General features: G+C 47.2%; 4 protein-coding genes across 4 annotated transcripts; all 4 read left to right on the forward strand.

Moving 5' to 3' along the window:
• Window positions 1-79: 79 nt before the first annotated feature.
• On the forward strand, window positions 80-716 carry BO83DRAFT_413343 (uncharacterized protein). Its single transcript, XM_025534477.1, has 5 exons — window positions 80-144; window positions 206-262; window positions 315-330; window positions 397-528; window positions 599-716. The coding sequence occupies exons 1-5, from the start codon at window positions 133-135 to the stop codon at window positions 631-633; spliced, it is 252 nt and encodes an 83-aa protein (XP_025393416.1). The 5' UTR covers window positions 80-132; the 3' UTR covers window positions 634-716.
• Window positions 717-1,060: 344 nt separating this feature from the next.
• On the forward strand, window positions 1,061-2,007 carry BO83DRAFT_394865 (uncharacterized protein; the record flags this gene model as incomplete). Its single annotated transcript, XM_025533037.1, has 3 exons — window positions 1,061-1,440; window positions 1,504-1,779; window positions 1,821-2,007. The coding sequence occupies 3 exons, from the start codon at window positions 1,061-1,063 to the stop codon at window positions 2,005-2,007; spliced, it is 843 nt and encodes a 280-aa protein (XP_025393417.1).
• A 1,209-nt stretch (window positions 2,008-3,216) lies between these two features.
• On the forward strand, window positions 3,217-3,552 carry BO83DRAFT_384227 (uncharacterized protein; the record flags this gene model as incomplete). Its single annotated transcript, XM_025532578.1, has 1 exon — window positions 3,217-3,552. One exon carries the CDS (start codon window positions 3,217-3,219, stop codon window positions 3,550-3,552), a length of 336 nt encoding a protein of 111 aa, XP_025393418.1.
• A 667-nt stretch (window positions 3,553-4,219) lies between these two features.
• BO83DRAFT_374235 (C1 family peptidase) lies at window positions 4,220-6,039 on the forward strand. Its single transcript, XM_025530148.1, has 4 exons — window positions 4,220-4,445; window positions 4,498-4,586; window positions 4,655-5,512; window positions 5,569-6,039. The coding sequence occupies exons 1-4, from the start codon at window positions 4,319-4,321 to the stop codon at window positions 6,001-6,003; spliced, it is 1,509 nt and encodes a 502-aa protein (XP_025393419.1). The 5' UTR covers window positions 4,220-4,318; the 3' UTR covers window positions 6,004-6,039.
• The last annotated feature ends 7,398 nt before the right edge of the window (window positions 6,040-13,437 follow it).

The following is a 13,437-nucleotide window of genomic DNA, read 5'->3' on the forward strand; positions in this document are numbered from 1 at the left end:
CCTTCAGCGAGTGAGTGTCGCGCATCCGAGCAGGAAAAGTGGAGATGAAAAATTCCACGACATCGATCTGGCCGTGCTTAACACATCCATTTTCATACTTACTAGTAATTATCAACTCTCGGAATATACAAAATGTCTGCTTCGGTTAGTACCTGCTATTTTTAGGTGTATTACTCCTTGTCATAGACTCATCCTGATTATGTAGGAATCCACGGGAACGCAGGGCTTTTACGATGAGCTGAAGGCTCTCTTCCAGCAGGCGGTAAGTCGTACCTAAAATAATTTGGGTTATTAGATACTAACACCGAATTTAGGATAAATCCGGCGAAGGTAAATACCATGTACAACATGCCCACTAGTGGCTTCTCGATACTAATAGTGCATGTATCTGAATAGGAAAGCTCGCTCTTCCCGAGTTCAAGAACGCCGTGAAAGGCAGCAGCAGCGGCAGCCAACTGAACGATATGCAGTTGGAGGCAATGTTCAACTTCTATGATGAAGACAAGACTGGATTTGTCTCTTTTGAGAGTATGCGAAGTTCACATTTTCCCTTTACTTCTTTTTGGTATCATGTCTGGGCTAATGCGAAGTCGCGTAGGTGTGTGGAAGAAGATGAACAGTATGATGAAATGAGGGCCGCATTTGATGTATGGCAATTGTACGTGAGTTAAAGAGGTTATCTCTACGCCCTAAGGAATTCTACGGTGGTTTCTAGCAATGATATATAGAATGATCAAGTACTGCATGGTAAAGCCTGCGTAAATCGTGTTGGGCCGTACCGCGCTGGATCTAAAGTCATGGTAGATATTATTATGATTATATATGGTCTCTGGGCTGCTAAACAGTCTAAGAATTGCTCCTGTTTTTGTGTCATGGAAGTCTGTCATGGAAGTCGTCATGATGCCTTCAAGACTCTACGAATTTGGGCGCTGATTTGACTTTTAGATGTCACTATGAACATGACTTTACCATTTCTCCTTTAGTCCGCACTATAGCCCACATTACCCAATACAACTCTCTTAACATCTTTATCAATCAGTAATATCAGCCAACATCCAATATGAACGCTGCACCGTTTGGTTATTTTATCTTTTTTGCCTCCGTAATACGCTTACTCATCTGGGAGAAGCTTGTTCAGGAGGGCTCCCTTGCGATCCTTCGAACCAGTCAGGCAATCTATCATGATATAGCCGACCGTCTTTACAATACATTTGACATTCATCTTTCCTCAACCTTCGAAGATCCGTGGATCGAGATTCGCTGTAAACTACTACGTGTGAAGTGGGTGATCGGAAGACGAGATCATAACAAATTCAGTAATCTGCCAAGGGTACCGTACGATAAAGTTAAACTTGTTGTTCACATATATGCGCCTGACCCTGACGACTGCGGCCAATTCATCTTGCTCTGGGAGAAAATATCGAAACTAACTCAAATGCTGTGCACTATCGACGATTCGAGAAAATACCGTGATCGAGGAAACCCACACTACGAATATTGAAGTGAACCGATGTACGAGGGATCATATCAATCTGGATCTACTCCAGAGGCTGTTATATCTATGGTGATTCGCCTGCGCAAGCATAATGGCGTTGACTGGATCAGGAACGGCCAAGTTAGCTCGACCTTTTGCAATAACGGACTTGGATACGACTTCAACGAAGTTTTATTGCCGTTTTGTCGTCTATCCCGCGTTAGAAGGTTTGGGATCATTTCAGACACAGAAGAAATGGCTGTAGCAGCCGACTGGGCGTTTGCCAACTATGCAACCCGTTTATCGTGACAGAAGGTTTTGTCACCTTTAACAACGCGGTCTACAGTCAAGATCCCGGATACGGTGATATAGCCCGTACCTTCGATGGTATAGCAGGCCTGCTGAACCACAGAGACGACTTTTTCACTCCTTGGGTGGATTATCGGTTCCTTCAGGTTCCCGGGCGTACTCTAACACTCATGCGCCGTGAGCAGCAGATTTACCTTGTCGACACAATGATGCATAGGGCATGAAGCCCAGGGAAGAATCACTGCGCCATATGGGGCCCATATTCCTGCTTCGCAGTCTTAGGGCGACCGACTTACTGGCCAATCTCGGACTGGAGGATTTAGTCCCTTCTGGCTTCCCATGTGTACTTATCTACAACTCGATGGATTTGATTATTTAATTGTTGGACATGCGGCGTATCTCGCACTACTGCAAGGCCGACTTTGAGCTAGATATTCGACCTTTTCACGCGCACAAATATGGAACTAAGGCGGCGATATGAGCGAGAGTCATTGAATAGAGGCCCATGATTTGTTTTGAGTTTTGGGACTCCTGTTCGCACTATTAGAAACATTTAGATAGCAAGGACCCGATACGGGTCCGACTACAACTATGCTAGAGTCAATACTATTTTGCTTATAGATGATTATATGATTAGATACAGATGTTGGGAGCACACATCCTCCCGGTGATATCTGCTAGTAGTGTCTACACACATGTACATACACGGACATGGTGAGCAGTATTCTGCAAATCTGGTTATTGTGACACATAGGTGCTCTTTCCCAGTTTCGTCTCAGCGCCAGTTCTTGACATCGGACTTTCCACCCCCTCATCGCACCTTCTGTCTCATCACAATGCTACGCAGAGAAACATGTCCATTTTCGCCGCACTTCCTCGCCTACATTTCCTTCACTAACTATCTCTGCCTCAACTCACTTCATCTCCGGCTCAATCTGTTCTCGTTGGCCTCACCAGGCGGGCTGCATAATTTGCTAGCTATTTACCAGCTGTTCAGCTAGTATTTGGGCATTTCATCTCTTACATCTCGTTTGCCAATTACTGTTACTTGTACATCGTTTATCAGATGATCGATTTATCACTGTTCTCTACAAACTTCCGTGTTGTTGTTCCTGTATGTTATTCCGTTCTTCGAATTTAAGCTTCAGTCCATGCTTATACTCCGTAGCTGTCAAGTGCCGGATGTATCAGAGTTAGGACATGAACAAAGCGTCGGCATACCCCGCGGTATGGTGCTTCGACAAGTCTGAGGCCTTCACAAGGCCGCGGATATCTCACGACAATGGTTTTCGAAACGCTGGGAAGGGGGGTCGGAGATTTGTGAGGCTGCTTCCACCCTAATTCATTGCCCGCGGATAAGGGTGGGCCAGCTTCGAGACAGAATCTCCAAGTTATCGTACAATTCGTGGAAGGCCGACCCCAGCACTAAGGTCATGGCACTGAATATGGCGAGAAACAAGTCTGCCCGGGAGAATAGAATATATAGATATCTCATCAAGCCCGGAAATGGGAAGTTTGGTTTGAAAAGACTTCGCTTCCGCAAGATCATGGCGGTTTCAGCACTGCATTCGCAAGATAATGAACGTTTGCCGAGCAAGTCAAGCTCCTGGGCTGCTGCCAGTCAGCGTACATATACCTTTCAGGGCCTGCTCAGAGATCCTACCCCCTGCTCGCAGTATAGTCAGCCAATGGCTGGCAGATCGGAAGGCGAGGAGAGAGCTACGACTAAGCAAGAAAAGGAGGGAATAGGCTGGATATTGCCGTCATAAGTGGTAGGTATAGATGCACATGTCCCGCCATATAGTGTTATCTACTTCACTACTTACCCCCGACGATGAGCTTGCACCTTAGCGTGGTGCTGGGGTTCAATAGTCTCCAGTTCATGGGATGAAGCCAAGACAAGCTCGCATGTATGTATGTCCCTAGTAAGGGAGAAAATTAAGTGTGTCTTATAATTTGGAGATTTACTTCGTTGAGCAGACTTCATCCACAGAGCTGTACTAGTATTGCCGATACAGAAAAAATATCTTGGTGGTCGCCGGTTTCATTATCAGTTATCGCGTAGCTAGTCACGTCGATCAACAACCGTCGTTATGCTGAACTAATGCAGGCTATCATATTCCTGATCTCCAGACCATGTACAATCGATCATTTGCTCGGTAGTGTACCTAAATTGGATGCCTTAGATATCAGTAGGGCTAAAAGGCAACCTTGCCGCATGTCGGAATCCACGCCGAGAATGTGATCATCCTTGGTTGCCCCGTCCGAGCGTTAAGCCTTGCTTAGCCGCCAGAGCGGCCAATTATCAACAATCAGCCGATAATCCCTTGCCCGCCAGTCCAATAGAACGCCTATATCTTATCCTGCGCTGTTCGATTCCCCGCTCGCTGGCTCCCCGGGTCCTTCACGCTTATGAATGACCACTTTCGCCTGCCTGTCTGCTTCCTTATCGGTCATCTTCCCTCGTTTCCCCCCATAGGCACCCATATAATTTCATTTCTGTTTCAGTTCTACTAGAAAGCGTAACCAGTCACCATGGGTGCCAGTTATTCCAAGCCAGAACTCATTAGCCATAGCGAGGAAAAGCGCTCGCACCGCGAGTGGGTTGAAGATGCCGATACTTGCTCTCTGCCACTCTACACGAAGGAGTCAACCCAGCCTCGTACGAAAGCACCTGCTTCTATCTTAGATAGGACATATGCTGATAATCACAGCACCACCATACCATGAGCGCGAACGGACTTCCACTCTCTCCCTCCAGCATGTCCAAGACTGGAACGAGACCTTACTGGGCAATGCCAAGGCAAGTGTAGCAACCCGTCCAGCTCTCTCATTCGTAGCCAAACTAACTCTGTTCACGGATAACAACAGAACCGTCTCGCCATATCTAGTCTCGCCAGTCAGCCCTACACTGAAGTGCTAGCCAACCGCCCCGCTCTACAATCCGACCTCCACATCTTCAACATCAAAGTCCCCATCGAAGGCTCCCCGATCACGAACCAGCGATCCTCTGGCCGATGCTGGCTCTTCGCATCGACCAATGTATACCGAGTGCCGTTGATGAAGGCGTACAACCTCAAGGACTTTGAGCTGAGCCAAGCATACCTATTTTACTGGGACAAGCTGGAGAAGGCGAATTGGTTCTTCGAGCAGATTATCACCACTGCGGACGAGGACCTTTCCGGTCGTTTGGTCCAGAAACTTCTCGAAGACCCCGTCAGTGATGGCGGCCAGTGGGACATGGTCGTCAACTTGATTGAGAAGTATGGTCTCGTCCCGCATGATCTGTATCCGGATGCATACCATGCGCAGAATAGCTCCAAGATGAATTGGTTGCTCACGGCTAAGTTGCGTGAGCAGGCGCTTGTGTTGAGACGGCTGGTGCGGAGTAATGATGCTGCCGGCTTGGCGGATGCTAAGGAGCGATTCTTGAAGGAGATCCACTCGATGGTTACTCTTCTGCTGGGACCCCCTCCTAGTCCTGATGAGACGTTTGTGTGGCAGTATTATGATGCTGAAGGGAAGTCTAAAGAGATTAGACTCACTCCACGGGAGTTTGCTCGTCAAGCCACGAGCCTGGGAGCTGTAAGGAAGGGCACTGTCGCTCCTGCGCGCCTGTTCAGCTTGGTCAATGATCCGCGCAATGAATATAACCGACTGTTGACAGTGGAGAGGCTAGGAAATGTGCTGGAAGGACGACCACTCACGTATGCCAACGTCGAGATGAAAGTACGTGAACATATCATCTTCTTCGATTCCTTCTCACTAACACGCTTCTATCATAGATCCTCAAGAAAGCGGTCATCTCCATGCTCAAGGCCGGGCATCCTGTGTTCTTCGGTTGTGATGTAGGTAAATTCAGCAACAGTACGCTGGGAATTATGGATCTCGACATCATGGACCTCACACTGGGATTCAATATCTCCTTGGGAATGAGCAAAGCCCAAAGGCTGGTGAGCGGAGAATCAGCAATGACCCATGCCATGGTCATCACAGGTGTGCATATCGAAGATGGAAAGCCAGTGCGCTGGCGTGTCGAGAATTCGTGGGGCGAAGCTGCTGGCGATAAGGGCTGGTTTGTGATGACAGATCGCTGGATGGATGAATATACACTTCAGGCAGTGGTGGACTCGGACTTCGTTTCGAGTGAAGTGCGCGCAATTTTAGACCAGAGTCCGAAGGTCTTGCCCAGGTGGGACCCGATGGGCGTGTTGGCTTGAACTCGCTATTTCTAGTATTCAGTGCGGCGCAATGACAAATCATTAAATCATAATATGTTCTCATCTGTGATGGTGATATCCCGTAGGAAGCGTGGACAGGGGCAGGTAACTGATGAGAGTGACGGCTAAGTGATGAAAGCGACGGGATATTATCGAATATCCTCTCAGGCCAAACATAGTGTCTAACCAATAATATTCAGATATTCTCGTGGTACAGGACAAACAGCCTGAGCCGATTAGCGTCGGATGTACAGTTCGAGTGAATGATTGTTTTGTGAGCAGCACTTTTCCCAAACAAATTCGAGGTATCTAGGTGCATTGCAGTCAATCTATAGCACTTTAGCGCCAGTCTACTGCGTGAAGATGATATCGAGTGGATCACTTACGTCTCCCGTCTTTACTTCACATAGTATCCATCAATGCGGATTGGAATTCAAATTGTGTTGATGGCGCAGTACATAGGTGAATCCAATTATGTTGACATTTTAGATATAAAAACTCGCAAGTTCCTAGAGAATCCTCTCGGGATATTCCACTCTCTACACATCCCTTAAGAGTCTACCATGTCTCCATTACAGATTATATGAACGGAACTTTCCCATATTTGACTTCAAATTCACGGCAAACGCCATATCACAGACCAGTCCAAGTCTATAAGAGGCGCCACTATCTTATCCTCTATTGCTCCTCATTCCTTCTCTCCAATCAATACAGAGCAATACTATATACTCAAGTCATGAACTCATGAACAACCTCCCCATGCCATTGTCGGTTATTTCCAGGGCAACAATGGCGAGTAACCAAGCCTTGCAAGTCCACAACTAGTGACGCATATCTCACTTCCTCAATTGCCAGAGACACTCCCCAAGCCCTTTGCTCCGTTGAGCTGGCATCAGAGATCGAACTGGATCTGTTGTCGTGAATGACAATAATCTTCCTTCTTTCTCATGAGAAGAGCATGGTCCAGTCCCATGAGAAGAATGCAATATAATCACCATGTTGTTCGAGCTTCCTGTTGGTAGATTTCCCGGAGAATGTGTTCTCTGCTCTCCGACCAACATCTGGGAATTACATTCATTGTTGTTCACTATATTGTCAGTTATTGAAGGTCTCGGCCATGCAGAAGAAGATGCGACGTGGTTCTGCTTTCGCATGTCGATTCAATTTCCAACTGACGCGTTGCCTTTCTACTCCCATCCTAATGGGAAGTCACAAAGTGACCTTCCGGGGTCTCTTTGGGGGCCACCACTACGGCAAATCGGTTGTTGTCTAGCATCCTGAGTATGACACGAAATACAGAGAGCGGTTTGACTTTGCAGGTTCTGTGAAGTATATAACGCTAAACTATGTCGTCCGGCGTATGTTCCTACTCTGAGACCTCACAGAATACCTCCCAAGACCTACCGTCTGCTGAAGCGCTATATATCGTGTGCATTCTACACCTACACAAACACTCAGTGATGAACATGCGTGTGACGGTTATACTGACATTGAACTCGGCGTTCCTATACCGTACATCCTGAAATACAGACCACGTTTCGAGGTGCATCTTGACCCTGTGTCATTGTGGTTTGTCTTTGACGACTACAGAATTGCTTGTGTGGCCTCTGAGACCACACAGCTTATGATGTCTGGTCGCCAAAACACACAAGCTCTCGAAACATTATAAGAATTTTGCCTCTGGAATGTCCTTGCACCTGGAGATGTTCTTTGGCACCCTCCAAGATACCCCCTTTGCCAAGTACTGAAGACTCGGCTGACGACAGTGCGCTTCAAGCACAAACATGATGGCTTGAGGGGTTGCATATCCACAAACCAGATTTGTCAAACGACAACACTTGATATTTTCGAAATGGTATCTCACATCTCTTCCAAGTCAGTGTGAGCTTTATATATCACACATTCCTCGTCACACTCTGAGTTCAGTGATGTGTCAAAAGAGATCCAATTCGGGTCAATCGACATATCGTTCAAGGAACGGCACAAAAGTTCTGCGAGTCTTTCAGAATGATGGAAATATATATTATGTCAACTAAAATCGCCCCCGCTGATATTTTCCGATTCGCGATGGAAATGACTGAGCGGGCTCTACTGCAAATCTTGCCTCTGGAAGCTGAAAAGGGCTTCATCTTGTGCTTGTTTCAATACACTAGCATTTTGAATATGAGTAGGAGGATATACGGGCTATGGTATAAGTCATACATCTCATCTCTGACCTTCCTTACTCAAAAGCCGTTTCTGCTGTGCCTACTGCCGGGAAGGTGGCTGCATGCATTTGAGAGGATCAACCTATTCGTTCCTGCGCTCGTCTGAACTTTTTATTGCGGGGTCCAGCTTTTAGCACCGGAGCTATTGCATCCAGCCCCAGAAATTACCAGTTTATGTCCTGCTGCAGTATGCAAAGTGCAACTATGACTAGTGTTGGATTTTCTTCGTTCAATCCTTTCCTCGCATTCTTCGCCTTTCATTACTTCGTTCAGTCTATCTCAAGGACTTGTTCTCTTTACCCCTATGCAAGAGACACTTGCCATATACCCACAGCTGCAATCTCTGAAGGCTACGGAGGGCGGTCTATACGAGAAGCACTTATACTTGCTGGGTTCGGCACCCTATTCCGCCATTGCATTCTTTAACATTCATGACAGTGTCGCCCTGGCACTACACGCGAATGACCCAGCTTCCTGCATCTGAATGTTGACTATGCAGTCACCTTTCAATCTGCGGCATTACGCATTCTCTACGACTACAAGTTGTATCCTTCTCTTAAGTATCGCCTTGCACGAGGTGATTTCATACAGTCGGGATTGTGGCGTAGCCACATCCACTCCTAGGATACGAAGACAAGATCATTGGTGGTTTCTTTGATAATATTGCAATCGAGTTATCCCTATGATGTTGTTTGTCTTGCTGTGTCCTCTGAGCCACTTCCCGACATATAGATGTCTCATTGCTGTCGTCGCCCGAACGGCTATCTTGTGTGAACATAATCAAACAGTCATGATGAGGCCGCTTTCATTGGCTGTATGCAAGATCTACAAGTGCACTGATGCTTGGGCTTGGGCTTTCGTGCATGATAGGTCTAGAAAACCTTTGCCTATTCCAATAGCATGGATACTGATGAGCTCATTGACTCTGGCTGTTGCGCACTGACTCTCTTTGGATGTTCTCCCTTCCCGACAAGGAATCAAGGCTTGCCCCTCGACAATGACGGATATTTCTTCATGTAAGCCATGAATAATATAGTGGAATACCATGGTGTGGCTCAAAGTCCAGTTGTCGTTCACATTGGATCCCACATTCTTCTTCACAGCACGGAACACAAGCATCATTGGCTCCCTCCCTTGGCTTTGAGCTCGAACAAATGTTCATTTCACCCGCTCATTCTTTGGTGATATGCACTAGGCCAGCTACGCAGACATGCTATAGTTCCTCTTACGCTTGCAATATGAAATAATCGGCATCGGAGTGATTGGGTATGGGCCCAGCCGTGCTACGCAGAGAGAATGTTCCCATCATGAAAATAATGTACGGGGTCTACACAATGAAAGAGTTGAGCAGGCTGTTACCCGTGATTTAGCAAAGTACGACTTGCCTCCCTTCGCCAGACATCGTTATTCAACTTTGAAAGAGTGAATGCCATCCACTGCCATCGTTATATGCCCTCTATTTGTACAGAGCTGCTCACTAAAGATGATAGGCAGAAGGGAACAAACCTACTGGTGCCCATCCAACCATTTCACTACAAGCTTAACGAAGATAACATTGTCGGAGAATGCATGACTGCTCCTTACATAAACAGAAGCGCAATATGAAGGTTGCGCCCAGGATTTATAGAGTAACAAAAAGCAGAAGGACGACAAGGGAACTGCCGACCGCCGTAAATCGGTGTGATCGATATGCGGGCACCATGGCTTTTTGAGTTTATTGGTCGTCTACTCAATCATCCCTTCCATCCAGCTGGGGAGATACACCTTAGAGGTTTCGAATGGCATTCGTGCTCATCCAGGGACGCAGGTCCGGTCAAAGTGAACGGGACGGATCACGGCCTATGAATGTTCTCGAGTGACTCGGACGAGAACCATCGAAGCGTTCCGTCGCCTATTATGACCGGGCTTTGGTTATTGGTGCTTTGGGATACCGAAACCAACTCCGAAGGAATTCGTTTCCCTCTGCTGCTTTATCTACGCCGTATACAGGCTTACCCAGGTCAATTTTCGGTCCGCCGGACTTATGTCGACTTTTGTCTCACTTTATGGTTTATTAGAGAAACGGTGGACATATCTCGTGTCCATGTATTTCATGTCTATAACTATTTACCTGCTTTGGTCCCAAGAGACGATTATAAATCGCTCATCGCCACTGCAACACCTTTCCATCACCAAGCAGGATCGGTGCCGCGTGCTGGCGTCAGCTAATGCAAGCATATGTTTCTCAATTTCTTCCTGCTAAATGTGGTATAAAGGCACCGTTGCGACACCCAGGTCCTTACTTCATCACCAAGCAGGAGTGGTTCTGGGTGTCGAATAAACAGCCCAGGAAGAAACGAGTTTCTCTGTGAACAACGTTCCAGACCCACACAATCAAGCAGATACGCCTGGTTTCAGTTGTGGTATCAAAGAAGAGATCCAGTCGATAAAGATGGCTTCGATCCCAAATTTGTGGGTGTTCCTACCGTCTCTCAAGTGCGTGTCTACTATGAAGTGTTCGACCTACATTTTCAGACTCAATTTGCTCCTCCGGTTAGAGCAGATGCTTGTCAAACTAAATGTTGAAAATTTGCCTGCGAGAGCTTTTTACATTGGACAAGTTACATGATGAATCTTTCTGAAGCTCGGCTATCTCCATATATAATCACTCACGGCTCGAGCCAAATCCAATGTTTGACATTTAATAGCGTGTCCTCGGGTCCAGAAAAACTTATCTCACCAAAAGGCCACTTGGTGTGAGCCTTTCTCGACCTGTCCAGCATCGGTTGAGCCATTACAGAACAGCAACCTTATATACAATTCGATAAGATGCATGCATCTGCTCTTGTTCAGCACGCTATTTCTTCCGATCCCTGATTGATGCTATGGCTTACTACCAGCCGAACAAGCTTTTCATCCATAGTCCGATGATGACTTCGATATCATTCAGAAAAAAAGAATCTCCCCGGTATATCGGCCTGTGAAGATCCATACCACCGGCAAATTGCCCATTTCAGATCCAACGACCTCTACTGGGAACTGCTGCGGAGCGAAACCAAAAGAAGTGGAATGGATGAAACATGATGACGATCTGAGGATACATTGTCTGCAGTAATATAGAAAGTCGTTGGTATCTGGCTGAAGATAGCCGGATCAGACGTTGGACCTCCCTTCAACGCGGACCGAATTGCTGCGACGGTTACTTGGACAAGTACCTGGAAACCATCACAAAAGACAGACATACGGTGTTTGATCACTCGGTGGCCGTCAACTCGCAAGGTTGTGACGTCCTGTGACTGCGACAAAGAAAGGAACAAAACCGAAGACTCCAATGATAAAACTGGTGGGTAGGATCCCTCATCCTTCGAGTTTTTCATCTGGACCTCCAAAGGAAACGCAATCGCTGTCTTCTCCTAGAGAAACCAACGTACAACCAGTAACAGTTGTCAAAGGCGGTTCAAGCGAGGGGGTGTGCGTTCGTTGATCATTAACCTATGATATTCAATGTCGTTAGACCACTGGATCGTGGGTGTGAAGGATATCAAACCCCTGCAATAGGTATTCCATAGGTCTTCATTCCCTACGAGTCTGGGAATCCATGTACACAAATCATATTCAATCGACATTTGCCACCAATCTTCTCGGTCACTGTCCTGATTTCACCATTGCTGACTGCTTCACCTGAATTTTGCCACTCGGATATATAATTTCGTTCGTTTCCCTAGTACACCGTCTGCTTTAGGAGACTCTTTTCTCTCCACAACTCTACCCGCTTTGGAAAGAGTCCTGGAATGGGCGAATAACCCAGAACTTGGTATTTTCACACGCCTAAGGCATGTCTCGTTGGCAAACGCCCCACCACTTTGGCAGAGGGGGACTGCCGTAAACTCTGCTTCGTTAAGCTGAGCGTTCCTCTATCTCCAGATCGACTATGTGAGAAGATTTTCGGACACGAATGTGGGTGGTGAATCTCAGTTTCGCTTAGCCGGATCTTATATATATAAGAATGGTAAGCCCTCCAGACCTAAACAAACTCGCATCACGACTGATGGTTTTCTAAATAGGACTTTCCATTGCTCTCATTGGGGTAAGCTTGCAGCTAGCAATGGTACACACAAGATAGAGACCAGTTCCTAGACGAAATCATCCTCGTCGATGACCTCCCGACGGGATGCACACGAAGTGGAGTCCAGCATGCAAAAGAATTGTCTCAAATAGGCACCACAAGCCGTTTCAGTAGTGTGGCGATGATATTCCTTGCCTGACTGATCGTTGCCACCACTATCGTGTTCCAAGAGATCTGTCTGGCCATCACGCAGTGCAGAAACGGAAAGAAAGCTGTCTCTATTTTCCGGCCGGGTCGTCACGGCCAGCTGCACAGCCAGCAGATGATGGAGAACAACCACGACGACGACGCTTGCGACAACTGGGACCCATCGGGGAAAGAACCTGGCAGGCGTACAGTCCCGACGCTGGTTGCTGTGGTCGAGAGAGTTGGGACAACGCGATGGAGGGGGATGAGGATGATTACCCCAGGCGTGCCGTTGACGGTATATGTTACGAAGCAGATGCGTCACTCGATCTTGGGAGAGAGGGACGGTGGTGCGTAAACATGAGGACACCGAATTCTTTTCTACGGGTTCTAAGAGTTTGTCGACATGTGAAAACTCTCTATGCTGTTTTTTGAGACCGCGCTCTCTTTCTGGTTGCTGCGTTGTCGTTCATCAAGCTGGTTTGTCGCTAGGTGTCCTCCATGAGGTCAATGTCTAGTGCAAAGGCATGTTCGGGCAGTCCGAGGTATGCGACCTACGTCTCAGGCTCTGTGCCCGGCTTACCAATATGCTGGTTTTGCCAACTTTCTCCGGAGCAACAAGTCTCATGTAATGTTAGACTTTTCAAGAGGATCGAATGCAAATCCTTCCCCTCCGGGCTCAATATGACGCATTCTAATATCATTCTTGTTGCTCTGTTGAGTCATTCCAGTTCTCCTGCATCAGCCTTAGCGAACTCGTCAGTTATGCTGCCCACTATGACACAGAAGCCTAGATAACGGACAATATTCCTCTAAAGCCTAGAATATGTGTTGATCAAAGAAGAAAATTCGCCGATTTGCGGGTTCATTACCGAGCCTGACATCCCCCGGCGCCTCCATAACGAGCACGACAAGCACCGTGGCCAATTTGGTCCCGACAGTCTCTGCCGCTCATACGAGTTGGGATGCAATTGACCATCCTCCCATGGACAGCTT

The sequence above is a fragment of the Aspergillus eucalypticola genome (assembly GCF_003184535.1).
Source record: "Aspergillus eucalypticola CBS 122712 chromosome Unknown BO83scaffold_1, whole genome shotgun sequence".
Taxonomy (NCBI): Eukaryota; Fungi; Ascomycota; class Eurotiomycetes; order Eurotiales; family Aspergillaceae; genus Aspergillus; species Aspergillus eucalypticola.

Bases quoted from the DNA above. Each gene is read 5' to 3' on its own strand.
- BO83DRAFT_413343 (XM_025534477.1), top strand. The intron at 529-598 runs GTATGCGAAGTT...GAAGTCGCGTAG, and splicing joins TGGATTTGTCTCTTTTGAGA to GTGTGTGGAAGAAGATGAAC.
- BO83DRAFT_374235 (XM_025530148.1), top strand. From the start codon at position 4,319: ATGGGTGCCAGTTATTCCAAGCCAGAACTCATTAGCCATAGCGAGGAA. The intron at 4,446-4,497 runs GTACGAAAGCAC...TGATAATCACAG, and splicing joins GAAGGAGTCAACCCAGCCTC to CACCACCATACCATGAGCGC. The intron at 4,587-4,654 runs GCAAGTGTAGCA...GGATAACAACAG, and splicing joins CCTTACTGGGCAATGCCAAG to AACCGTCTCGCCATATCTAG.